General features: G+C 48.3%; 1 protein-coding gene across 1 annotated transcript in view; it reads right to left on the bottom strand.

The window, feature by feature from the left end:
* Positions 1-10,247: 10,247 nt before the first annotated feature.
* LOC142287505 (uncharacterized) overlaps positions 10,248-27,775 on the bottom strand; it is a 178,266-nt gene continuing 160,738 nt past the window's right edge. The window contains exon 4 of the mRNA XM_075333445.1: positions 10,248-11,161. Within this exon, the coding sequence (XP_075189560.1) occupies positions 10,248-11,161 (914 nt within the window). The remainder of the gene's footprint in view (positions 11,162-27,775) is intronic.

The raw sequence follows: 27,775 nt of genomic DNA, 5'->3' as shown, positions 1-27,775 counted from the left end.
CGTCTCTCAGAAAAAGAATGGCGAAAAAAAAAACGGAAAGCGAAAAATCGGCCGGTCGTGAAAGGGTTAAACAAAATTTGACCGATGCACAAGTATGGGCACCTTAACATAAAAGTGACATTAATATTTTGTAGATCCTCCTTTTGCAAAAATAACAGCCTCTAGTCCAGGGGTTAGGAACCTTTTTACTGCCGGGGGCCATTTGGAAATTTCTGCCAACCTTCGGGGGCCGCACAAAATTATCAGTGTGAAAATGAACCGGCTATATTTGGTCAAAAAGTTAATTAACTCACCCCTACTGTGGTGGCTGGAGCGGCTTCTCTTTTGTGCGGCTGTGATGTTCAGTGATACTTATGTTGCTTCTCTCTTTTTCAGGTTTGTCACGGTCTGGAGCGCAGGCAAATCTTTGTGATAAGATTGGTAGACTATATATATCACACAACAGACACAGGGACTGGAGTATATAAATCACAGGAGACATATACATGACTGAAGGGGTAGTTGGCATATACATCACATAGGAGACGCTGGGACTGATGTATATACATCACATAGGAGACGCTGGGACTGCTGTATGTATATCACATAGGAGACGCTGGGACTGCTGTATGTACATCACATAGGAGACGCTGGGACTGCTGTATGTACATCACATAGGAGACGCTGAGACTGCTGTATATACTGTACATCACAGGAGACACCTACATTACTGGAGACACTGGGGGCACATACATCACACGAGGGTCTGGGGACATGTATATGCCGCCAACCCCCTCCTGTGATGTATATGCTTTCAGCCTCTCATTTGATGTATATGTGCCCAGCCCCTCCTGTGAAGTATATGCGCCCAGCCCCTCCTGTGAGATCTATGCGCCCAACCCCTCCTGTGAGATCTATGCGCCCAGACCCTCCTGTGAGATTTATGATATGTATGGCCCCAACATTTCCAGTGTGATGTATATGCCCCCAGCGTCTCCACTATGATGTATATGCTCCATCCCCTCTTGTGATGTATATGCTCCTAGCATCTCCAATGTGATGTATATATCACAGGAGGGGTTGGGGCATACACATCACAGGAGATGCTGGGACATATCCATGACAGGCGGGTCTGAGAGCATATATATGACAAGAGATGCTGGGGGCATATACATGACAAGAGGGGCTGGGAGCATATATATGACAAGAGATGCTGGGGGCATATACATGACAAGAGGGGCTGGGGAACAGACATTACTAGTTCACTGGGAGGCATAAGCATTGCTGTGGGGCACAGATGGCACTGGGGGGGCACAGACATCACTAAGGCGACACAGAGAGCACTAGGGGGGCATGGACATCACTAGGAGGCCACAAGCATCACTAAGGGGGCACAGGCATCACTAATGGGGGGGCACACAGACATCACTAAGGGGGGGGCACATAGACATGACTGAGGGGGGGCCACACAGACATCACTAAGGGATGGGCACACAGACATCCCTGAGGGATGGGCACACAGACATCCCTGAGGGGGGGCACAAAGCATCACTAAGGGGGGGGGCACACAGACATCACTAAGGGGGGGGGCACAAAGACATCACTAAGGGGGGCACACAGACATCCCTGAGGGGGGCACACAGACATCCCTGAGGTATGGGCACACAGACATCCCTGAGGTATGGGCACACAGACATCCCTGAGGTGTGGGCACACAGACATCCCTGAGGTGTGGGCACACAGACATCACTGAGGGATGGGCACACAGACATCACTGAGGGATGGGCACACAGCATCACTAAGGGGGGGCACACAGACATCCCTGAGGGATGGGCACACCGACATCCCTGAGGGGGGCACACAGACATCCCTGAGAGGGGCACACAGACATCCCTGAGGTATGGGCACACAGACATCCCTGAGGTATGGGCACACAGGCATCCCTGAGGTATGGGCACACAGCATCACTAAGGGGGGGCACACAGCATCACTAATGGGGGGCACACAGACATCACTAAGGGGGGGGCACACAGACATCACTAAGGGGGGGGCACACAGACATCACTAAGGGGGCACATAAACATCACTAAGGGGGGGCACATAGACATGACTGAGGGGGGGCACACAGACATCACTAAGGGGGGGCACATAGACATCACCAAGGGGGGGGCACATAGATATGACTGAGGGCGGGCACATAGACATCACTAAGGGGGGGGCAAACAGACATCACTAGAAGGAGACTGGGGAGGCTGCACACAGCACTTGGAGCTGCACATAGCAGTGGAGGGGGCATACTGCACCGGAGAAGGGGCGGGGAGCAGGCGGCACACAGCGCGGTGGAGCGGTGGGCACACAAGCACTGGAGAGTGGGCACACAAGCGCTGGAGGCGGTGAAGGTGATGTGGGACGGAATCGCAGAGCGATAAACCCGCCCACAAAGTAAGTCCTGAGCACGCTGGCACCTGCCACCAAGAACGCTCATTGGTGCGTGCAAGCAGCGCATGTGAAGATTTAAAGGGCCGGCAACCGATAATATCGCGGCGGCCGTAGCACTGCCGCCCCTGGAAATCTGCCCGCGGGCCGCAGAAAAGGTCATGGCAGGCGGCATGCGGCCTGCGGGCTGGAGGTTCCCCACCCCTGCTCTAGTCGCTTCCTGTAGCTTTTAATGAGTTCCTGGATCCTGGATGAAGGTATATTTGACCATTCCTGTTTACAAAACAATTCCAGTTCAGTTAAGTTTGATGGTCGCCGAGCATGGACAGCCGCTTTACATCATCCCACAGATTTTCAATGATATTCAGGTCTGGGGACTGGGATGGTGATTCCAGAACATTGTAATCGTTCCTCTGCATGAATACCTGAGTAGACTTGGAGCGGTGTTTTGGATCATTGTCTTGCTGACATATCCATCCCCTGCGTAACTTCAACTTCGTCACGGATTCTTGCACATTATTGTCAAGAATCTGCTGATACTGAGTTGAATCCATGCGACCCTCAACTTTAACAAGATTCCCAGTGCCGGCATTGGCCACACAGCCCCAAAAGCATGATGGTACCTCCACCAAATTTTACTGTGGGTAGCAAGTGCTTTTCATGGAATGCCGTGTTTTTTTGCCTCCATGCATAACGCCTTTTGTATGACCAAACAACTCAATCTTTGTTTCATCAGTCCACAGGACCTTCTTCCAAAATGTAACTGGCTTGTCCAAATGTGCTTTTGCATACCTCAGGCGACTCTGTTTGTGGTGTGCTTGCAGACACGGCTTCTTTCGCATCACTCTCCCATACAGCTTCTCCTTGTGCAACGTGCGCTGTATTGTTGACCGATGCACAATGACACCATCTGCAGCAAGATGAAGCTGCAGGTCTTTGGAGGTGGTCTGTGGATTGTCCTTGACTGTTCTCACCATTCTTCTTCTCTGCCTGTCTGATATTTTTCTTGGCCTGCCACTTCTGGGCTTAACAAGAACTGTACATGTGTTCCTCACAGTGGAAACTGACAGTTGAAATCTCTGAGATTACTTTTTGTACCTTCCCCTGAACAACTATGTTGAATAATCTTTGTTTTCAGATCATTTGAGAGTTGTTTTGAGGAGCCCATGATGCCACTCTTCATAGGAGATTCAAATAGAACAACTTGCAAGTGGCCACCTTAAATACCTTTTCTCATGATTGGATACACCTGCCTATGAAGTTCAAAGCTCAATGATGAGGTTACAAAACCAATTTAGTGATTTAGTAAGTTAGTAAAAAATAGTTAGGAGTGTTCAAATCAAGAAATTGATAAGGGTGCCCATACTTTTGCACCGGTCAAATTTTGTTTAAATGTGAATTGCGCATTTTCTGTTAGTACAATAAACCTTACTTCAATCCAGAAATATTACTCAGTCCATCAGTTATTAGATATATGAAACTGAAATAGATGTTGCAAAAACCCAATTTGTTATAAAGAATAAAGGTTGACATTAATAGGGGTGCCCAAACTTTTTCATATGACTGTGTGTGTGTGTGTGTGTATATATATATATATATATATACACTTACATAGTTTATTGAGAAAGGCTATTGTATTAGCCGAAATGTCAACAACTGTGTTTTCACTTTTCTTTTTTCATATGAAGAGCCATTAATAAAAGTAATTTTTTTCAAAAGAAACACATTTTCCACTGTTTCCTTTTGAGTGACGAAGTTCTTTTCTCTCTCTTGGTTAAATTTTGACTTCTGAGCACGAATTATCACGATTGAGCCAGATTCTTTACTTTTCTATTCCCCCAAGTTGCAGTATACCCACTGAACTGGGGGCTGTGTTGGGCTCCATAGAAGCAGAATGGGTAGAGCGATCTTCCTCCATCCTCAGTCCAGCCTGGAAAGTGCTCTGACCGGGATCTTTATATGGTCCGGATGATATCCCAGCTTCCCACTGTTGGGGTGACTCCACCTCTACCATCGGTCGGGAGGACGCAGGCCATCTAACAGGGGGAGTGCCTTGTTTACTGCCACGGTGCTGTGATCACGCATGCGTTCCACAGTGGAACTTATGAAATCTGTAAGTGACGCTGGCAAGGAACCCCGATGACGTCACTTCCTGCTCGCCCCACAGCCACTATCCGTGAGATAGGAGGTGCCGAAGAGCTAAAGGAGGCCCCTGGCGAGTCACCCTGCCCCACTTTAGCTCCGATAGGCGCAGGAGGGGCAGGCAGGTTCCAAATCCGAATGAGACGGAAGCAACAACGGAGGAGGAAGCGGGTTGGCTCAGACCTCAGCTGCCCCATTGGTAAGGAAGTAGGTATGTGACATTCTCATCACCGGCCACGTAAGCACCGCAGGTCAACTGTTCGTGCCCCATAGGGACAGGACACAACTCTGCAGATGGGAGGTGGAAAGGGGTTATTTAACCTCTTTGTGTTTCCTGTCCCTATTAGGGTAGAGAGGTAACCTCCAGTGTGCTGTCGTGGAAGGTGACTAGAGAAAAATAAAATGTTTGATATTTTCCACTCTTAAGTACTAGGGGGAGCAGCTGCTGAAATCCTACTGTACTGTATAACTAGCTCACATTACAACTACAGTAAAAGTGGGTGGAATCTGTTCATGTGTGTCATGTCACCTCCGCCTTGTTCTGGGTGTTTCCAAAAGGATAACAGAGAATGAAGTTAAAGATCACAGTGCGGAGCTATTTTCTTAGTGAGCGCAAAATGATCCTAATATCTAGTATCACAAAGGACAGCTGCATAGGGCTCCTTACATAGCGCTCTGCACAACCCATACCAGCAATGCTCTGCCGCATGCTAACCCGCAAATTTCTGCCGCCCGCCCACTATGCTCTGCCACATACCCGCCCCCCCCAATGCTTTGCCGCACGCACGCCCCAATGCTCTGCCGCACGCATGCCCGCAATGCTCTGTCGCACGCACACCTCCCAAAGCTCTGCTGTATGCACGTCCCTCAATGACTGTCAATCTTACTCGGTTTGGGGCTCCATGCAAGATCTCGCCTCGTGGGGGTAAGTATAACTCTGAGAAAGGTCAAGAATCAGCCTAGAATTACGCCGGAGGACCTGGTCAATGACCTGAAGAGAACTGGGACCACATTCTCAAATATTACTGTAACACTATGCCTTCATGGATTAAAATTCTGCAGGGCACACAGAGTCCCCCTGCTCATGCCAGCACATCCAGGCTCATTTGAATCATTCCAGTGACCATCTGGATGATCCAGAGAGGCATGAAAGATGGTCATGTGGTCAAGTGAGACCAAACTAGAATTAGTATTAGAGCATTGAATATGGATCGTGGCTGAGTCTTACAGCATGACGATGACCCAAAACACACAGACAGGGCAACTAAGGACCTGAGCCTAATCGAAAAGCTTTGGAAGAACTGAAACTCAATGCAGCCCAGAAACGTGAAAGATCTGTATGGAGGAGTGAACCAAAATCCCTGCTGCAGTGTGTGCAAACTAGGTCAAGAACTGTAGGAAACATCTGACCTCTGTAAGGCTAGTTTCACACTTGCGTTGAACAGCATCCGTTACTATCCGCCGCCTTGAGGAATTACAGTAATCGTTGCAGGATACCGTTTATTCCTCATAGACTTCTATTAGCTACGGATAGCAACGGATGGTCTTGCGTTGCATCCGTCCTGCAGCGCATCAGTTGTTTTGTCAGTGACCGTCGAGCGGAGGGGACGCTGAATGTAACGTTTTTTGTTGCTGTAAAAAAAACAAACGCACTCCGCAGGATTCCGTTGGGATCAGTTACGAGGCAAAATGAATGTATATGGTGCTGGATTCAGTCGCAGGATTCCGTCACGTTCTACTGAGCATGCCCAGCATAACGTTCTAAATCGTTTAAAAGCACTACTGGTCTCTCTCTCTTATACTCACCGATCACCGGGGAGGCACGGCTGCCACACTTCTCTGGCGGCTTGTCTTTTGCAAATGCCGGACCCTCATTATTCATTTAGTATTCGCTACGTCCCCCGCCCACCGGCGCCTATGATTGGTTGCATTCAAAGCAAGAAGGCCTGCGGAGACACCATCACGTTTCTCAACACTGGCAGGAAACTAGCCAGGTCTTTCAACGGGAAGGAACAACCACGGGAAGGGCAGTCTCCAGTCAAGGAGACCACCCATGCCAAACATGGTATCCATCCACAGACAGACGTTTTGGGGTATTTGCCCCTCAACAGTGTGGAGTAGGAATCTGGCTAGTGGGAGCATTGCCTAGTAAAAGACTATGTGAACAAGGATGGTTGACCTTAGGGAGATCAACATCCACCACTGCGGAGACACCATCACGTGTTTCTCAACGCAGTGATTCTAGAGCAATGCCCCCTGGGAAATATTCAAAGCAAGAAAGCCTGCGGAGACACCATCACGTTTCTCAACACTGGCAGTCTTTTACTAGGCAATGCTCCCACTAGCCAGATTCCTACTCCACACTGATGAGGGGCAAATACCCCAAAACGGCTGTCTGTGGATGGATACCATGTTTGGCATAGGTCGTCTCCTTGACTGGAGACTGCCCTTCCCGTGGTCGTTCCTTCCCGGTGAAAGACCTGGCTAGTTTCCTGCTAGTGTTGAGAAACATGTGATGGTGTCTCCGCAGGCCTTCTTGCTTTGAATATTTCCCAGGGGGCATTGCTCTAGAATCATTGCGTTGAGAAACACGTGATGGTGTCTCTGCAGTGGTGGATGTTGATCTCCCTAAGGTCAACCATCCTTGCTCACATATGATTGGTTGCAGTCAGACACGCCCCCACGCTGAGTGACAGCTGTCTCACTGCAACCAATCACAGCCGTCGGTGGGCAGGTCTATATCGTGCAGTCCAATAAATAAATAATTTAAATAAAAAAAACGACGTGCAGTCCCCCCCCAATTTTGATACCAGCCAAGGTAAAGCCACACGGCTTAAGGCTGTTATTCTCTGGATGGGAAGCTCCACGTTGTGGGGAGCTCCCGAGCCTAAAAATATCAGCCAGCAGCCGCCCAGAATTGCTGCATCCATTAGATGTGACAGTCCCGGGACTCTACCCGGCTAATCCCGAATTGCCCTGGTGCAGTGGCAATCGGGATAATAAGGAGTTAATGGCAGCAGCCCATAGCTGCCACTAAGTCCTAGGTTAATCATGGCAGGCGTCTATGAGACACATTCCATGATTAACCTGTAAGTAAAAATAAACACATACACCCAAAAAAATACTTTATTTGGAATAAAAGACAAAAAACATCCTCTTTCACCACTTTATTAAAATCCCCAAATACCCCTCCAGGTCCGGCGTAATCCACACGAGGTCCCGCGACGCTTTCAGCTCTGCTACATGAAGCTGACAGGAGTGGCAGTAGAACACTACCGCTCCTGTGAGCTCGATGCAGAAACTGAATGGAGTCGTGCTGTCAGCGGGAACGTCACTGAGGTAATGCCTGTGTTTGTGCGATGATGGGTGCGTGTGCCGTGATGATGGGTGCGGTAGTGCCTGCGTGTGCCGTGATAATGAGGCGGGAGTGCCTGCGTGTGCCGTGATAATGAGTGCGGTAGTGCCTGCGTGTGCCGTGATAATGAGTGAGGTCGTGCCCGAGTGTGCCGTGATGAGGGCTCTCTCTCTCGGCTAGAAAAGTTAACGCAACGAGTTATTTCACAGGAATCCGTTGCCTTTATTATCACACTATTTGCAAGACATCCGTCACATGCGTCACACAACGCAATGCAACGGATGCCATTCAACGCAAGTGTGAAACTAGCCTAACTACAAAGGTTTCTGCACCAATTGCTAAGTGCTGTATTTCCACTGTATTAAATACTTATTTCACGCAAAAAAAAATAAATTCATTATTTAAAAATCATGCAATGTAATTTTCTGTATTTTTTTTTATTCTGTCACAGTTGAAGTTACCTACAAAACAATTACAGCCCTCTCCATTCTTTGCAGGTGGGAAAATTTGCAAAATTGTCCACGTATCAAATTCGAATATTGTGAGAATAAGCTTCTTACCTTTTGATACAGCTTGAGTTGCCTTTCTGAGGAAGTCAAGGTGGTTGGATCAGTGGTTCTCAGAAATAGTGGGTCGCTGTTCAGGCACAAGATTTTATTGTTGCCAATCAGCATGGGACATATAAGATTTTGCGTGTGTGGTCCTAATTAAATTATAAAGATCATGTATGTATGTTTATGAGACACCCCTCTGAGACAAAGTATCAGAAGTAGCTCTCCCTTTGTCTCAAACAAATAAATGATTACATCATCATCAATCATTTATATAAAGGCCCCGTCACACACAACGAGATCGCTAACAAGATCGTTGCTGCGTCACTGTTTCCGTGAGGCAGCAGCGATCTCGTTATGTGTGACACCTACCAGCGATCAGGCCCCTGCTGTGAGATCGCTAGTTGTTGCTGAATGGTTGGGACCATTTTCTTCAAAGGCGATGTCCTGCTGTGCAGGACGCATCGCTGTGTTTGACGCCTACCAACGACCTCCTAACACAGTCCCAACGCCCGCCGAGATCGTTATACAGGTCGCTGATCGTTACACAGTAACATATTAACGACGCAGTGACATCTCACCAGCGACCTCCAAGTGCCTTACCAGCGATCCTTATCAGGTCACAGTTTTCGGGATCGCTGGTAAGTTGTTAAATGTGACGGGGGCTTAAGACTAAATAAACTTTTTAGTTTCACATTCCTGAACTTCACTTTTAACAAAGAAACTGAAACTATACAAGTCCTTGTCTAAAGTAAACAGAGGTCTCTGCTGTATTACACCAGGGGAGACACAGTACAGACTCTTAAGGTGGTGTCACACACAGTTACGGCGACGGCGTCGCTGCTACGTCACCATTTTCTGTGACGTAGCAGCGACGGCCCGTCGCTGTGTGTGACATCCAGCAATGAGCTGGCCCCTGCTGTGAGGTCGCCGCTCGTTGCTGAATGTCCTGCTTCATTTTTTGCTCGTTGCTCTCCCGCTGTGAAGCACACAACCCTATGTGTGACAGTGAGAGAGCGACGAACTGAAGCGAGCAGAGAGATGGCTCCTGGCAGCCTGCAATAAGCTGTAACCAAGTTAAATATCGGATAACCAAGGGAAGCCCTTTCCTTGGTTACCCGATATTTACCTTAGTTACTAGCATCTGCCGCTCTCACGCTGCCTGTGTCGGCTCCCTGCACGCCAGAGTACACATCAGGTAAATAAGCAAAGGTTTGCTTATTAACCCGATGTGTATTCTGGCTAGGAGTGCAGGGAGCCAGCGCTAAGCGGTGTGCGCTGGTAACCAATGTAAATATCGGGTAACCAAGCCCTTGGTTACCCAATATTTACCTTAAGTTACCAAGCGCAGCATCGCTTCCACGCGTCGCTGATGGCTGGTCACTGGTGAGATCTGCCTGTTTGACAGCTCACCAGCGACCATGTAACGACGCAGCAGCAATCCTGATAAGATCAGGTCGCCTGTCGTGATCACTGCTGCGTCGCTATGTGTTACCCCAGCTTTACACAAAGACAAAATGGAGTGTAGATTTAACAAAATGGATTCTTCTCTCATTCAAGCAATACACAAATGAATAATAAGATGAATAAAGCGTACAACTTGGCCGTAACAAAAACAAAAAGTTTTTTTCTCCCCATCAAAAATTAAAAATGTGTAAAAAGATGAATAATTTGTAAATGATCCATTATAAAACGTACACAACCGTAATGACATAAAATGAACTCTTTATTAACAGATAATAAAAGTCTATTAAGATTTACTAAAACAGACATTCTATTCATGACTATGGCTTCATTACTGTGTGAATTCTCTCATGTGTAATAAGATTTGATTTCTGAGCAAAAAATTTACCACATTCTGAACATGAATAAAGCTTCTCTCCTGTGTGAATTCTCTCATGTTTAACAAGTTCTGATTTCTGAGAAAAACAATTCTCACATTCTGAACATGAATATGGCTTCTCTCCTGTGTGAATTCTCTCATGATTAACAAGATTTGATTTCCGAACAAAACATTTCCCACATTCTGAACATGCATATGGCTTCTCTCCTGTGTGAATTCTCTCATGATTAACTAGATCTGATTTCCGAACAAAACATTTCCCACATTCTGAACATGAATATGGCTTCTCTCCTGTGTGAATTCTCTCATGTGTAATAAGAGCTAATTTCTGAGCATAACATTTCTCACATTCTGAACATGAATATGGCTTCACTCCTGTGTGAATTCTCTCATGTGTAATAAGAGCTAATTTATGAGCAAAACATTTCTCACATTCTGAACATGAATATGGCATTACTCCTCTGTGAATTGTCTCATGTGTAATGAGATTTGATTTGTCAGCAAAACATTTCTCACATTCTGAACATGAATATGGCTTCACTCCTGTGTGAATTCGCTCATGTGTAATGAGATGTGATTTTTCAGCAAAACATTTCTCACATTCTGAACATGAATATGGCTTCTCTCCTGTGTGAATTCTCTCATGTGTAATGAGATATGATTTCCGAGCAAAACATTTCCCACATTCTAAACATGAATATGGCTTCTCTCCTGTGTGAATTCTCTCATGTATAACAACATCTGATTTCTGAGCAAAACATTTCCCACATTCTGAACATGAATATAGCTTCTCTCCTGTGTGAATTCTCTCATGTCTAATAAGAAGTGATTTCCAAGCAAAACATTTCCCACATACTAAACATGAATATGGCTTCGCTTCTTTGTTACTTTCACTTCCCTTAGCATTCTGTGTGGAACTCCTGCTACCGTCATCTGCCATAAATAAAATTGAAGTTATAAGCTCAAACATACACAGACACACATAAATCCATACAAATTCCAAAGTGTGTAGTGTTCTACTTTAAAAGGCCTATGTGACAGTAATACCCAAAATGACATTTTAAAAACTGCACCCTTCGAAGTGCTCAAAACGACATTCAATAAAACATCTACAAAAGCATATCCAGTGGCACCCAATAATATAAGAATACTTTGGCATTGCATTAGTGCTGTAGAAAAAAGGGATTAATACATAGGTAATGAGAAAAATGAGTAAAACGACATAGGTATTGCATTACTGCTTTAGAGATATTTGAAAAGTGAGATTCTTAGTTTATGTATTGACCAATCCATGTGAGCCCGATAACCTTGACAAGCACTCTGCCCTATAGCCAGGGTGTGTCCACCATCTTATTTAGACTTCAAAGTGGAGGGGAAGAAGGGGTTAAATCCGCATAATCCGTCAAAGAATGCAGAAGAGATGTTGATAAGTTAATCAATCTTTTTATTCCATTGGTCTACGAGTTTCAAGGTGTATAACCTCTTCTTCAGGACCAGATTATCAACAATAATCATTTGTTGATAATCTGGTCCTGAAGAAGAGGTTATACACCTTGAAACGCGTAGACCGATGCAATAAAAGATTGATTAACTTATCAACATCTCTTCTGCATTCTTTGATGGATTGCGCAGATTTAACCCCTCCTTCCCCTCCACTTTGAAGACTGAACCACGTGGGGCCGCGGCAGCCGCCATTATCTCATGCCATCTGTGGTGGTTGTGACTTTAAACAACCACAAGTTGTGAGTGTATTTTATTACATTTTAACCGTGTGCTTATCTGGTAAAACCCTATTAGCGCTTCTTTTTTCTAGCTTTATTACACCATCTTATTTAGCCAGAAAGCAGACATGCAGATGTTTAATCACACAAAGAGGCATTTAAGGTTAGGTTCCCAATATAATGAGATCACCTTGTCGAGGTCATCGGGCTCACATGGATTGGCCAATACATAAGCTAAGAATCTCTCTTTGCAAATATCTCTGAAGCAGTAATGCAATACCTATGTCTTTTTACTCATTTTTCACATTAGCAATGCATTTATCCCTTTTTTGTAATATTCCTACACCAGTAATGTAATGCCAAAGTACACTTTAGATGTGTCACAGAAATTAAAGCAATGTGGAAGGAAAAAAATAAATATTTTAATTTTTCCCACAAAAGTGTTCCTTTAACCTCAAATTTTCATTTTCCCAAGGGTAACATGAGAAAATGGACCATATAATTCTGTTGTGCAATTTCTAATGTGTACGCTGATACCCCATATGTGGTGGAAAACTACTGCTTGGGTCCACGGCAGGGCTAGGAAGGGAAGGAGCACAATTTGACGTTTGGAGAACAAAATTGGCTGAAATAGAGGATGTCGTGTCACGTTTGTAAAGCCCTTGATGTGCCTAAACAGTGGAAAACCCCACAAATTATCTCATTTTGAAATCTACACCACTGAAGGAATGTATCTAGGTGTGGAGATCATAGGAATACCCTTATGAGTCTTTAGCAGACCCCCAGCTATTATGGTGACCCATATGCACACAATGATAAATGTTGTTGAGGCCGTTGGATAGGTGGAACGTTGTACCCCATAGGCTGCGATCTGCAAATGCTGCTGTCAAAGATCGAAAAGTTAACAGCAGTGGGTGAAGCTTACCTCCACTGAATAACTCAGACATCATCTGCTGGCAATAATGGAGACTCAGCTTTTGAGCCCGCAAGAAGCAATAGAATGTAATAATTTGTTACGTATCGAGAAGGGGTTAAAGAAAACCTGGCAGCTACAAAAACACTATTTACCTGCAGATATAGTGGTAATCTGAGTACCTAGCATTTAAATATCTATCTGGTTTATTCGAACAGTGTGTAATACTAGTCACTGCATGGACAAGCCGTGAGGCAGGGTTATCAAACGTTCCGGGGTCAGATACAAAGAGAGCATGCCGTGAACTAAGGGAAAAGAAAAAGGCATTGTCAGGTCTAGGGTCAGAATATAAGGAGCATAGTGGATCAGGTCAAATGGATGGTCAGAGAAGGTGAAAGGTCTGGCAGCTATAGATCAAAGCACAGATAATGGCACGGTGGTTCAGTGGTTAGCACTGCAGTCTTGCAATCCTGGGGTCCTGGGTTCAAATCCCACCAAGGACAACATCTGCAAGGAGTTTGTATGTTCTCCCCGTGTTTGCGTGGGTTTCCTCTGGGTACTCCGGTTTCCTCCCATACTCCAAAAGACATACAGATAGGGACTCTAGATCAGGGCTGTGGAGTCGGTAAGCCAAACCTTCGACTCAGACTCCTCAATTTCTCTTGCACCGACTCAGACTCCTACATATATTGCTTATAGTTAGGTGAAAATTTTATTGTAGTACATGAACATGTGTATGTGAACATCAGACATTTAATAATTTTTATGATACAATAATCAAGATATTTGGATAGAACATAAAATATATTTATTGGAACACAACTTTAGAACACAAAAAACTGTAATAAATTGTAAATATGTAATACACTATGTAATATACAGTAGATTACATATATATCTTGTGTGTTTTTATATATATACTAGAAGGTGGCCCGATTCTACGCACCGGGTATTCTAAAATTTACGTATTGTGTAGTTAATGTATGAATTTTGTTTATATATATATATATATATATATAGATGTTGTTGTCTGTAGTTACTAAGTGTTTGTGTAGGGCGCTGTACATGTTCTGGGTGTTGTCTGGGTGTGGGGGGTGTGAGAGCGGTGTTGTATGTGTGTTGCGTGTGTTGCGTTGTTTGTGGAGCGCTGTGTGTCTGTAGCGTTGTGTGTGGGGTGTGTGTGTGTGTTTTGGGGGGGAGGTATGTTTTCTGCAATGTGTGTGTTGTGTGGTATGTGCGTATATTTATGTATGCCGCGGTGTTTGTGTGTTGGGTGTTGTGTGTGTGCAGCATTCTCTGTGTGTGTGGGTGTCTGTGTAGGGCGGTGTTTGTGGTTCCCAGTGTGTGTGTGGTGTGTTGTGCAGTGCACGTGTGTGTGTGTGTGTGTATGTGTGTATTGGGGGGAGGTGTGCACCTCCCATCGTGCTCCATCCCCCATGCTGCGCACCCCCCATCGTGCTCCTTCCCCCATGCTGCGCATCCCCATCGTGCTCCATCCCCTATGCTGCGCATTCCCCATCGTGCTCCATCTCCCATGCTGCGCACTCCCCATCGTGCTCCATCCCCCATGCTGCGCCCTCCCCATCGTGCTCAATCCCCCATGCTGCGCCCTCCCCATCGTGCTCCATCCCCCATGCTGCGCACTCCCCATCGTGCTCCATCCCCCATGCTGCGCACTCCCCATCGTGCTCCATCCCCCATGCTGCGCACTCCCAAACGTGCTCCATCCCCCATGCTGCGCACTCCCAAACGTGCTCCATCCCCCCTGCTGCGCACTCCCCATCGTGCTCCATCCCCCATGCTGCGCACTCCCAAACGTGCTCCATCCCCCATGCTGCGCACTCCCCATCGTACTCCATCCCCCATGGTGCGCACTCCCCATCGTGCTCCATCCCCCATGCTGCGCACTCCCCATCGTGCTCTATCCCCCAAGCTGAGCACTCCCAAACGTGCTCCATCCCCCATGCTGCGCACCCCCCATCGTGCTCCATCCCCCATGCTGCGCACCCCCCATCGTGCTCCATCCCCCATGCTGCGCACTCCCCATCGTGCTCCATCCCCCATGCTGCGCACTCCCAAACGTGATCCATCCCCCATGCTGCGCACCCCCCATCGTGCTCCATCCCTCATGCTGCGCACCCCCATCGTGCTCCATCCCCCATGCTGCGCACTCCCCATCGTGCTCCATCCCCCATGCTGCGCACCCCCCATCGTACTCCATCCCCCATGGTGCGCACTCCCCATCGTGCTCCATCCCCCATGCTGCGCACTCCCCATCGTGCTCTATCCCCCAAGCTGAGCACTCCCAAACGTGCTCCATCCCCCATGCTGCGCACCCCCCATCGTGCTCCATCCCCCATGCTGCGCACCCCCCCATCATGCTCCATCCCCCATGCTGCGCACTCCCCATCGTGCTCCATCCCCCATGCTGCGCACTCCCAAACGTGATCCATCCCCCATGCTGCGCACCCCCCATCGTTCTCCATCCCTCATGCTGCGCACCCCCATCGTGCTCCATCCCCCATGCTGCGCACTCCCCATCGTGCTCCATCCCCCATGCTGCGCACTCCCAAACGTGATCCATCCCCCATGCTGCGCACCCCCCATCGTGCTCCATCCCCCATGCTGCGCACCCCCCATCGTGCTCCATCCCCCATGCTGCGCACCCCCCATCGTGCTCCATCCCCCATGCTGCGCACTCCCCATCGTGCTCCTTCCTCCATGCTGCGCACTCCCAAACGTGATCCATCCCCCATGCTGCGCACCCCCCATCGTGCTCCATCCCCCATGCTGCGCACCCCCCATCGTGCTCCATCCCCCATGCTGCGCACTCCCCATCGTGCTCCATCCCCCATGCTGCGCACTCCCAAACGTGATCCATCCCCCATGCTGCGCACCCCCCATCGTGCTCCATCCCCCATGCTGCGCACCCCCCATCGTGCTCCATCCCCCATGCTGCGCACTCCCCATCGTGCTCCATCTCCCATGCTGCGCACTCCCCATCGTGCTCCATCCCCCATGCTGCGCCCTCCCCATCGTGCTCCATCCCCCATGCTGCGCCCTCCCCATCGTGCTCCATCCCCCATGCTGCGCACTCCCCATCGTGCTCCATCCCCCATGCTGCGCACTCCCCATCGTGCTCCATCCCCCATGCTGCGCACTCCCCATCGTGCTCCATCCCCCATGCTGCGCACTCCCAAACGTGCTCCATCCCCCATGCTGCGCACTCCCAAACGTGCTCCATCCCCCATGCTGCGCACTCCCAAACGTGCTCCATCCCCCATGCTGTGCACTCCCCATCGTGCTCCATCCCCCATGCTGCGCAATCCCCATCGTGCTCCATCCCCCATGGTGCGCACTCCCCATCGTGCTCCATCCCCCATGCTACGCACTCCCCATCGTGCTCCATCCCCCATGCTGCGCACTCCCAAACATGCTCCATCCCCCATGCTGCGCACCCCCCCATTGTGCTCCATCCCCCATGCTGCACCAGCATCAGCCTCTCTGCCCCCAGCATCAGCCTCTCTGCCCCCAGCATCAGCCTCTCTGCCCCCAGCATCAGCCTCTCTGCCCCCAGCATCAGCCTCTCTCCTCCCAGCATCAGCCTCTCTTACATAGGTACATAGTTACTTAGGTTGAAAAAAGACCTAGGTCCATCTAGTTCAACCTTCCTCCACCAGTTGTACATTTAGTCACTAAGTCATTTATAACCAACAATGTTTTGTGTACTGAGGAAATCATCCAGCCCTTTTTTAAAAGCTGTTATAGTATCTGCCATTACTACCTCTTGTGGTAGGACATTCCACAGTCTGACCTCTCTAACTGTAAAGAACCCTTTCCTATTTAGGTGTCGGAATCGCTTTTCTTCCACTCGCAGTGAGTGCCCCCTGGTCCTTAGTATTGTTTTCGGAAGAAATAAGTCATGTGCCAGTCCTTTATATTGACCACACATGTATTTATACATATAAATGAGATCTCCTCTGAGACGTCTTTTTTCTAAGCTAAACATATCTAACTTTTTCAACCTGTCATCATATGGGAGGCCTCCATTCCTCATCATACGGGCGGCCTCCATTCCTTGTAATAGTCTAGTTGCCCGCCTTTGAACTGACTCTAACTTCTGAATGTCCTTTTTAAAATGTGGAGCCCAAAACTGGATCCCGTATTCCAGATGTGGCCTTACAAGTGATTTATAGAGGGGTAACAATACGTTGGGATCACGGGATCTAATCTCTCTTTTTATACACCCTAAAATCTTGTTTGCTTTAGCAGCTGCTGCCTGACATTGAGTGCTGCTGCTCAGCTTATTTGTAATGAGAATACCCAAGTCCTTCTCCTGTTCTGTAGTCCTGAGTTTTCTTCCATTTAATGTATACGCAGCTATAGGATTACTCCGTCCTAGGTGCATTACTTTACATTTTTCAACATTAAATCTCATTTGCCAAGTATCTGCCCATTCTGACATCTTATCCAGATCTTTTTGTAATATTGTACTATCCAGGTCAGTTTTTAATATCCTACATAGTTTGGTGTCATCGGCAAAGACTGACACTGTACTATCAATCCCATCCACAAGGTCATTAATAAAGAGAGTAAAAAGAATTGGTCCTAGCACAGATCCCTGCGGCACCCCACTGCTGGCTATAGCCCATTTAGAGAATGTAGCATTTATGACTACTCTTTGTTTCCTATCTTTTAGCCAATTCCTTACCCAGTTGCATATTGTGTCCCCTAGTCCTTGCTTCTGGAGCTTTAGTATAAGGCTATTATGTGGTACAGTATCAAATGCCTTTGCAAAGTCCAAATAAATCACATCAGCTGCATTACCAATATCCAGGTTTGCACTTACCCCCTCATAGAACCCCAACAGGTTGGTTAGACACGACTTATCTTTCATGAATCCATGCTGTTTGTCAGTTATCATATTATTTTCTGCAATATATTTTTGCATGTCATCCCTTAAAATGCCCTCAAAAACTTTGCATACTACTGATGTCAGGCTTACTGGACGGTAGTTGCCTGGATCTACCCTCTTACCTTTCTTAAATATCGGTACCACATCAGCAATCCTCCAATCCTGAGGCACCAACCCTGTTACAAGTGAGTCTAAAAAGATGAGATACAGCGGTCTGTCGATTACGGAGCTCAATTCCCTCAATATTCGTGGATGAATGCCATCTGGCCCTGGGGATTTGTCAATGTTTAATTTACTCTCCTCCCAGCATCAGCCTCTCTCCTCCCAGCATCAGCCTCTCTCCTCCCAGCATCAGCCTCTCTCCTCCCAGCATCAGCCTCTCTCCTCTCAGCATCAGCCTCTCCTCTCTGTCCCCAGCATCAGCCTCTCTCCTCCCAGCCTCCCCTAGCCTCAGCCTCCCCCAGCATCAGCCTCTCATCTCTCAGCCTCCCTCCTCCCAGCCTCCCCCAGCAACAGCCTCCGCCTCCCAGCCTCCCCCAGCATCAGCCTCCGCCTCCCAGCATCAGCCTCTCTCCTCCCAGCCTCCCCCTGCATCAGCCTCTCTCCTCCCAGCCTCCCCCAGCATCAGCCTCTCTCCTCCCAGCCTCCTCCAGCATCAGCCTCTCTCCTCCCAGCCTCCCCAGCATCTGCCTCCCCCTCCCAGCCTTCCCCAGGATCAGCCTCTCTCCTCCCAGCCTCCCTCCTCCCAGCCTCCCCCAGCATCAGCCTTTCTCCTCCCAGCCTCCCCCAGCATCAGCCTCTCTCCTCCCAGCCTCCCCCAGCATCAGCCTCCCCCAGGATCAGCCTCTCTCCTCCCAGCCTCCTCCAGCACGCAGTGCTCCTCTGCAGACACTCACAGATCCGATCGCATACACTCACACACACCCGATCGCATACACTCACACACACTGACGATATTGCACATACGCGCTCACACTCACAACATCCGGAGATACCACATGCTTCTGGCCATGTGATCCGCCGGCAGGTCCTGGAAGCTCACTGCACAGTATCGCCGCCGAGAAGCAAGCGATATCCCAGGATGTTGTGAGTGTGTGGATGTGATGTGATGTGTGTGTGAGGTGTGTGTGAGAGTGAGTGTGATCTGATGTGTGTGTGTCTGTTGTTATGTGTGTGTGTGTGTGTATGTTCCGCCGCTGCAGGACCTTGATGTGCTGGTAACTATGCTACCATGGTTACCAGCGAATCCCGTCCCCCGCTCGCACGGGAGCCCACACCAGCATACGCCGGCAACCCCAGCAATGCGAGGTTATGTGTCGGCTGGGTTGGCGGTGTATGCTGATGTGGGCTCCCGGGGGTACAGTACTCACCTGGAAATCGTGGCTCCGTGTCGCTTCGGGGAATGCATGCAAGGGACGGGGCCAGAGCGAGCGTGCATTGCGTGAGGGGGGCGGGGCGCGGCCGAGTTGCCAATACATGCAGGGTGCCGGGGCGAGAGGCCAATCCGAGTGGGGGGCGGAGCCTGGGCGAGCGGCCAGCCAATCCATGTGGGGGCGGAGCCTGGGCGAGCGGCCAATCCGTGCGGGGGGGCGGAGCCTGGGCGAGCCCAGCGGCCAATCCGCTTTGTGTCACCGTAAGGACACAATTTTGGAGCAAGACAGACAGACAGACAGAATAAGGCAATATATATATATATATATATATATATATTACATAGTGTATTACATATTTACAATTTATTAGTTTTTTGTGTTCTAAAGTTGTATCCAATAAATATATTTTATGTTCTATCTAAATATCTTGATTAATGTATCATAAAAATAATTAAATGTCTGATGTTCACATTGTACTACAATACATTTTTCACTTAAATATAAGCATTATACTAAATGTTATTATATAGTAAAATATTCAGCACATTCTGCATTGCACTACTGTCCCCAATTTATTATATATTTTAGGAGTCGGAGCATTTTATACCGACTCCACCAAAATGAGCTCCGACTCAGACTCCACAGCCCTGCTCTAGATTGTGAGCCCCAATGGGGACAGTGTTGTTTATGTATGTAAAGTGCTGTGGAATGAATAGCGCTATATAAATGAATAAAATAAATAAAATTATTATTATTATAACCAAGGCCCCGTGTCATGTGGTGTTCAGGCCCACATTCGCGGGGTGCTGCTGCGGCGTTGGACTCTGTTCACCTCAGCTGAGTCTTTTCCACTGCTTTCCAGTACTGCAGGAGTTAATGCTGTGGAGTGATGTGTGTCTCCTTGAGACTCAGGGGGCTAATTTTTATTCACCTGTCTTTTCCCTATTTAAGGTTTGAGTCTATTTGTTACTGCAGATGATACCTCCAGCTTATGCTCGTGTGATTCCGGTCTTTGTGGTGATCCTATTCTTGGTGACCAGTATATTGCTGTTTGAGTGGTGTAGAAGTTTCCCCATTATACAATTACTTCCTTCCTTATACTTTATTCCCTCCCATACACGTATTGTCTCTCCTTTGTGTGCAATGGGTATGAGCTTTGTTTTTTTCCCTGTGTCTGTGGTATTTGCAGGGTTTGCATCTCCACTCCTGATGAGGGGGAGAGGGGCTGTTAGATTAGGGTTTGGACAGGAGTTAGGGTTAAGCTGGCGGTCCAGACGTGGATACCATCAAGCCTAACTCTGGGATAAGGGACGGCACAAGGTCCCTAGTCTAAGGGCCAGTTTTGGTATCCCTGCTCCAGCTACCTTGGTACCTCCGTGATACCCTGGGTTTAGGACTGCCTACTCAGCTAAGTAACTGATCACTCAGAACAGGGAACCCCTGAAGAAACCAAGCACCTCCCAGTTTCAGATTGAACTGAGCGGTCGCTCAGCAAACTGACAGCTTGGCACGGCCCTGATTCCATAGGGAGGCAAAACTGTCACTCACTGCGTACAAGACAGCGGAGAGATTGTGACACAGTAACTGCAAGGAGAAAATGCAGTTACATTCTCCCAGCAGCTACTCACTTCCAGTCACCAGCACAGTGGGAGAGGCTGAAACAGTCACCACTCACTATAAAGTGAGCAAATAGTAATCAACCCTCTTGTTCCTTGGCTGACAGCCTGTGAGCGGTGTTTACTGTTTCCCACACTACATTGGTAACTGTATACGAGCGGCAGCAGGGAGAATGTAACTTCATTTTCTCCTTGCAGCTGGGAATGTGACTGTTCTCTTTGTTATTTAATGGTGACGCTTCACTGAGGAGGGTTACCTGTGGAAAGATCTCTACTCCGTTCATCACTCCGCACATCCATTTCTCCTTTTTCCGTTGTGTCTGCAGCGTTCTGCATATCTTTTCCCTGAATTTCAAAGCTGTAAAATAAATAATGTAAAAGTCACGGACAGCAGGAAAAGTCATGTGGAAGGTTCTAGATGGACGCTTCTGCTACCAGAGCAATGTGGCCCCTGAGACCAATCCATGCATGGCCTCTACGCCTCCTATATCCCCCGTGCTGCCCCAGAGTCAGTTCAGCAGAGATACAGTCATATGAAAAAGTTTGGGCACCCCTATTAATGTTAACCTTTTTTCTTCTTAACAATTTGGGTTTTTGCAACAGCTATTTCAGTGTCATATCTAATAACTGATGTAATATTTCTGGATTGAAATGAGGTTTATTGTACTAACAGAAAATGTGCAATCCGCATTTAAACAAAATTTGACAGGTGCAAAAGTATGGGCACCTCAACATAAAAGAGACATTAATATTTTGTAGATCCTCCTTTTGCAGTAATCACAGCCTCTAGTCGCTTTCTGTAGCTTTTAATGAGTTCCTGGATGAAGGTATATTTGACCATTCCTGTTTACAAAACAATTCCAGTTCAGTTAAGTTTGATGGTCGCCGAGCATGGACCGCCGCTTCACATCATCCCACAGATGTTCAATGATATTCAGGTCTGGGAACTGGGATGGCCATTCCAGAACATTGTAATTGTTCCTCTGCATGAATGCCTGAGTAGATTTGGAGCGGTGTTTTGGATCATTGTCTTGCTGAAATATCCATCCCCTGCATAACTTCAACTTCGTCACTGATTATTGCACATTATTGTCAAGAATCTGCTGATACTGAGTTGAATCCATGCGACCCTCAACTTTAACAAGATTCCCGGTGCCGGCTGTAAAAACATTAAAATTAATACATCTAGTTATCAAACATTTTATAGTAGGACATATTATATGTTTTCACAGTTTTGTCTATATTGGAAGGGCATAGCTTATTGATAAAGTTTTTATAAGGAATAAATAATAAGGTATCTGTATTAAGATGCTGACATAGCATGGTATATATATATCCTTCCATCTAGAAGCTTCTAGTGATTATGTCATGTGTAACAGTGTTACCCTATATGGATTGGACAGTTGTCATATAACACACGGTGGGAGGGGGTGGGCTCACTCCTGCTCCGAGAGTCAATCCACACATGTCGAAGCGGATCCATCCATCCAGCCTATCCTGCATTCACCCAAGACAAAGCAAGATATGTCTGTCAGTCCTGCAACATCATTCTATTTGGGAACCAAGGCGAAATAGATGAAGATTTCTATTGATTTGTATGGACTCATTGAACTCTTTTACGTAAGTTAATAAAGTATATTATTTTTCTTTTCTGTAACTGAACTGCAACTTTATAATTTAGCAATCATTTTTATCAGATATAAACTACATTTATTTTTTACACATTTTGTAGTCTATTTTTCATGCGTCTTATCGCGTATTTAAAGAAAAATATATTTAAGAGTATATTTTAACACCTGCATTGGCCACACAGCCCCAAAGCATGATGGAACCTCCACCAAATTTTACTGTGGGTAGCAAGTGCTTTTCTTGGAATGCCGTGTTTTTTTGCCTCCATGCATAACACCTTTTTGCATGACCAAACAACTCAATCTTTGTTTCCTCAGTCCACGGGACCTTCTTCCAAAATGTAACTGGCTTGTCCAAATGTGCTTTTGCATACCTCAGGCGACTCTGTTTGTGGAGTGCTTGCAGAAACGGCTTCTTTCGCATCACTCTCCCATACAGCTTCTCCTTGTGCAAAGTGCGCTGTATTGTTGACCGAAGCACATTGACACCATCTGCAGCAAGATGATGCTGCAGGTCTTTGGAGGTGGTTTGTGGATTGTCCTTGACTGTTCTCACCATTCTTCTCTGCCTTTTTGATATTTTTCTTGGCCTGCCACTTCTGGGCTTAACACGAACTGTACCTGTGTTCTTCCATTTCCTTACTATGTTCCTCACAGTGGAAACTGACAGTTTAAATCTCTGAGACAACTTTTTGTACCTTCCCCTGAACAACTATGTTGAATAATCTTTGTTTTCATATCATTTGAGTTGTTTTAAGAAGCCCATGATGCCACTCTCCATAGGAGATTCAAATAGGAGACCAACTTGCAAGTGGCCACCTTAAATACCTTTTCTCATGATTGGATACACCTGCCTATGAAGTTCAAAGCTCAATGAGGTTAGAAAAGCAATTTAGTGCTTCAGTAAGTCAGTGAAAAGTAGTTAGGAGTGTTCAAATCAAGAAATTGATAAGGGTGCCTATACTTTTGCTTAAATGCAGATTGCACATTTTCTGTAAGTACAATAAAGAGAATTTTGTTTACTTACCGTAAATTCTTTTTCTTATAGTTCCACCATGGGAGACCCAGACCATGGGTGTATAGCTTCTGCCTCCGGAGGACACACAAAGTACTACACTAAAAAGTGTAGCTCCTCCCTCCGAGCATATACACCCCCTGGATGACCAAATCTAGCCAGTTTAGTGCAAAAGCTGAAGGAGGACATCTCCCCACAAGTAGAGACAGAGCAAAACCCGGAACAACCGGAACCTGTCTACAACAACAGCCGGTGAAAACACACGGAACAAGAAAACTGCCAACAGGCAACAGGGAGGGTGCTGGGTCTCCCGTGTCGGAACTATAAGAAAAAGAATTTACGGTAAGTAAACAAAATTCTCTTTTTCTTCATCGTTCCTTATGGGAGACCCAGACCATGGGACGTCTCAAAGCAGTCCATGGGTGGGAAATAAACAGAAAACTGAGAAGTAGGCAAAACCTAACTTCACAAATGGGCGACAGCCGCCTGAAGGATGCGTCTGCCCAAGCTCGCATCTGCCGAAGCATGAGCATGCACTTGGTAGTGCTTTGAAAAGGTGTGCAGACTAGACTAAGTGGCAGCCTGACAGACCTGCTGAGCCGTAGCGTGGTGCCTGAAAGCCCAAGAGGCACCGACAGCTCTGGTCGAGTGTTCCTTGATCCCCGGCGGGGGAGGCACCTGAGTACTCTGGTAGGCATCGGATATGGCCGACCTAATCCAACGAGTTAGGGTCGGTTTAGAAGCCGAGAGACCCTTGCGCTGACCTGTGGTCAGCACAAAAAGAGAGGTGCACCGCCTAAGAGCAGCGGTGCGTGACACATAAATCCGGAGCGCCCGCACCAGATCTAAAGTATGCAATGCTTTCTCAAAGCGATGAACAGGGGCCGGACAAAGGGAAGGCAATGAAATGTCCTGGTTAAGGTGGAAAGGAGACACCACCTTAGGAAGAAAGTCCGGAGTCGGACGGAGAACTACCTTGTCTTGGTGAAAAACAAAAAAAGGTGACTCCGAAGAGAGCGCGGCCAAATCAGATACTCTCCTGAGAGAAGTTATGGCCACCAGAGAGACGACTTTCTGTGAAAGTCGAAACAAAGAAACTTCCCTAAGAGGCTCAAAGGGGGGTTTCTGTAAGGCCGTGAGGACCAGATTAAGGTCCCAGGGATCCAAAGGCCGCCGGTAAGGTGGAATGATGTGAGATGCGCCCTGCATGAAGGTGCGCACCTGAGCCAGTCGGGCGATACGCCGCTGAAAGAACACTGACAGAGCCGAGACCTGTCCCTTAAGGGAATTGAGGGATAGTCCTAGCTGCAGACCGGACTGAAGAAAGGACAGGATGGTTGGCAAGGAAAAAGGCCAAGGAGCATGGCCTGAAGAACGACACCAGGACAGGAAAATTCTCCAAGTCCTGTGGTAAATTTTTGCCGAGGAAGACTTCCGAGCTTTAGTCATAGTGGAGATGACTTCGGGAGGAATGCCGGAAGCCGTCAGGATCCAGGACTCAAGAGCCACGCCGTCAATCTGAGAGCCACAGAATTCTGGCGGAAAAACGGACCTTGAGAGAGAAGGTCTGGGCGGTCCGGGAGACGCCACGGCACCTCTACGGACAGACGGAGCAGGTCTGGGTACCAAGCTCGCCTGGGCCAGTCTGGGGCGATGAGTATGACCCGACGGCCCTCCATTCTGATCTTGCGCAGGACTCTGGGCAAGAGAGCTAGAGGGGGAAACACGTAAGCCAGACGAAACTGGGACCAATCCTGAACCAGCGCGTCCGCTGCAAAGGCCTGAGGATCGTGGGAGCGAGCCACGTAAACCGGGACCTTGTTGTTGTGCCGGGATGCCATTAGATCCACTTCCGGAGTGCCCCACTTGCGGCAGATCGACCGGAACACTGCCTGATGCAGAGCCCACTCGCCGCTGTCCACGGTTTGACGGCTGAGATAATCTGCCTCCCAGTTTTCCACGCCTGGGATATGGACTGCGGATATGGTGGACTTGGAGTCCTCCGTCCACTGAAGGATGCGTTGAACCTCCAACATTGCCAGGCGGCTGCGAGTCCCGCCCTGGTGATTGATGTAGGCAACTGCTGTCGCGTTGTCTGACTGGACTCGAATGTGCTTGCCCGCCAACAGGTGGTGAAAGGCTACAAGAGCTAGGAGCACAGCTCTGATTTCCAGCACATTGATCGAGAGGACTGATTCGGACGGAGTCCAAATGCCCTGTGCTCGGTGGTGGAGAAATACTGCTCCCCAGCCGGAAAGACTGGCATCCGTGGTGAGGATCACCCAGGACGGGGTCAGAAAAGAGCGTCCCTGAGACAGAGAGAGAGGCCGAAGCCACCACTGAAGAGAGCTCCTGGCTTGTGGCGACAGAGCCACCAACCTGTGCAAGGAAGAAATCCGCTTGTCCCAACAGCGGAGAATGTCCAGCTGCAGAGGACGCAGATGGAACTGGGCAAAGGGAACCGCTTCCATTGACGCCACCATCTAACCCAGCACTTGCATAAGGTGCCTGATGGAGTGACGGCGGGGCCTCAACAGAGAGCGCACCGCCAGATGGAGGGACTGCTGTTTGACTAAGGGCAGCTTGACAAGTGCCGGCAGAGTTTCGAATTGCATCCCTAGGTACGTGAGTTTTTGGGTCGGGGTCAGAGTGGACTTGGGCAGATTGACAAGCCACCCGAATTGAACAAGAGTGGCGAAAGTGAGCGAGACACTCCGCTGACAGTCTGCGCTGGATGAAGCCTTGACAAGGTCGTCCAGGTAAGGAATTACTGCCAACCCCTGGAGGTGCAGAACCGCAACCACTGCTGCCATGACCTTGGTGAATACTCGAGGGGCCGTGGCTAACCCGAAGGGGAGAGCCACGAATTGGAAATGTTCCTCTCCGATTGCAAAACGTAGCCAACGCTGGTGCGAAACTGCAATTGGCACATGCAGATAGGCATCTCTGATGTCGATGGATGCCAGGAAATCTCTTTGGGTCATTGAGGCAATGACTGATCGCAGAGACTCCATGCGAAAATGCCGCACCTGAACATGCTTGTTGAGAAGCTTGAGATCCAGGATGGGCCGGAAGGAACCGTCCTTTTTGGGGACTAGGAAGAGATTTGAATAGAAACCTCTGAACCGTTCCCTGGCGGGAACCGGCACAATTACTCCGTTGGCCTGCAAGGATGCCACGGCCTGAGAGAAGGCGGCGGCCTTGGAGCAGGGGGGAGTTGACAGAAAAAATCTATTTGGCGGGCTGGAAGAGAACTCTATCCTGTAGCCGTGGGAGATGATATCCCGCACCCACTGGTCGGAGACGTGTTGAAACCACACATCGCCAAAGTGGGAGAGCCTGCCACCGACCAAGGACGTTGCTGGCTCGGCCAGATAGTCAAGAGGAGGCTGCCTTGGTGGCAGCAGCTCCTGCGGACCCTTGTGGACGCGGCTTCTTGCGCCAGGTGGGCTTCTGGTCCTTGGCCGAGTTAGTGGATGAGGCCGAGGGCTTAGAGGATGACCAGTTAGAGGAACGAAAGGAACAAAACCTCGACTGGTTCCTGCCCTGGACAGGTTTCCTGGCTTTAGTCTGTGGCAAGGAAGTACTCTTCCCGCCAGTAGCCTCCTTAAAAATTTCATCCAGCTGTTCACCGAACAGCCTGGACCCAGCAAATGGGAGCCCAGCAAGGTAGACTAAATTTTACAGTGCGGCCGGCGAGCAGGCACCCTCGGCGCGGTTCTCAGGGGAAACCCAGAGAACCGGCCGGAAATGTCACCAAAATAACTAACACACTCTTCCCAACAATAAAAAATGCAAGGGACCCCCTGACAATAACGTCTCAATACTTAGCTTGAGAGACGCAGGGCCAGGTCCCTGAGGGATGAGTGCTCCGTCCGGCAGGGTCCTGAGAGGGCTGCGGATGGAGACCGGTCTCCTGCAAAGCAGTGAGAACCGTGCTGGCTCCCACTTCAAGCCAGAGCCCGAGGGATGGTGAAGGAGCGCGGCATGTAAGGCTCCAGCCTTGAAATCAACCTTAACAGCACCGCCGACACAGTGGGGTGAGAAGGGACATTCCGGGGGTCCAGCTTGGACCCGCTTTTCTTCCAACTCTTTAAAATAAAAAATCAAAAATCAGATGAGAATGCATGTGTGATCCTCCTGAACACAAAGCATTGAACTGGCTAGATTTGGTCATCCAGGGGGTGTATATGCTCGGAGGGAGGAGCTACACTTTTTAGTGTAGTACTTTGTGTGTCCTCCGGAGGCAGAAGCTATACACCCATGGTCTGGGTCTCCCATAAGGAAC

This window comes from Anomaloglossus baeobatrachus, unplaced genomic scaffold (assembly GCF_048569485.1).
Source record: "Anomaloglossus baeobatrachus isolate aAnoBae1 unplaced genomic scaffold, aAnoBae1.hap1 Scaffold_73, whole genome shotgun sequence".
NCBI classification, from domain to species: Eukaryota; Metazoa; Chordata; class Amphibia; order Anura; family Aromobatidae; genus Anomaloglossus; species Anomaloglossus baeobatrachus.
Note: the sequence above shows the minus strand (reverse complement) of the source record. Positions and strands in the feature narration are given on the sequence as shown.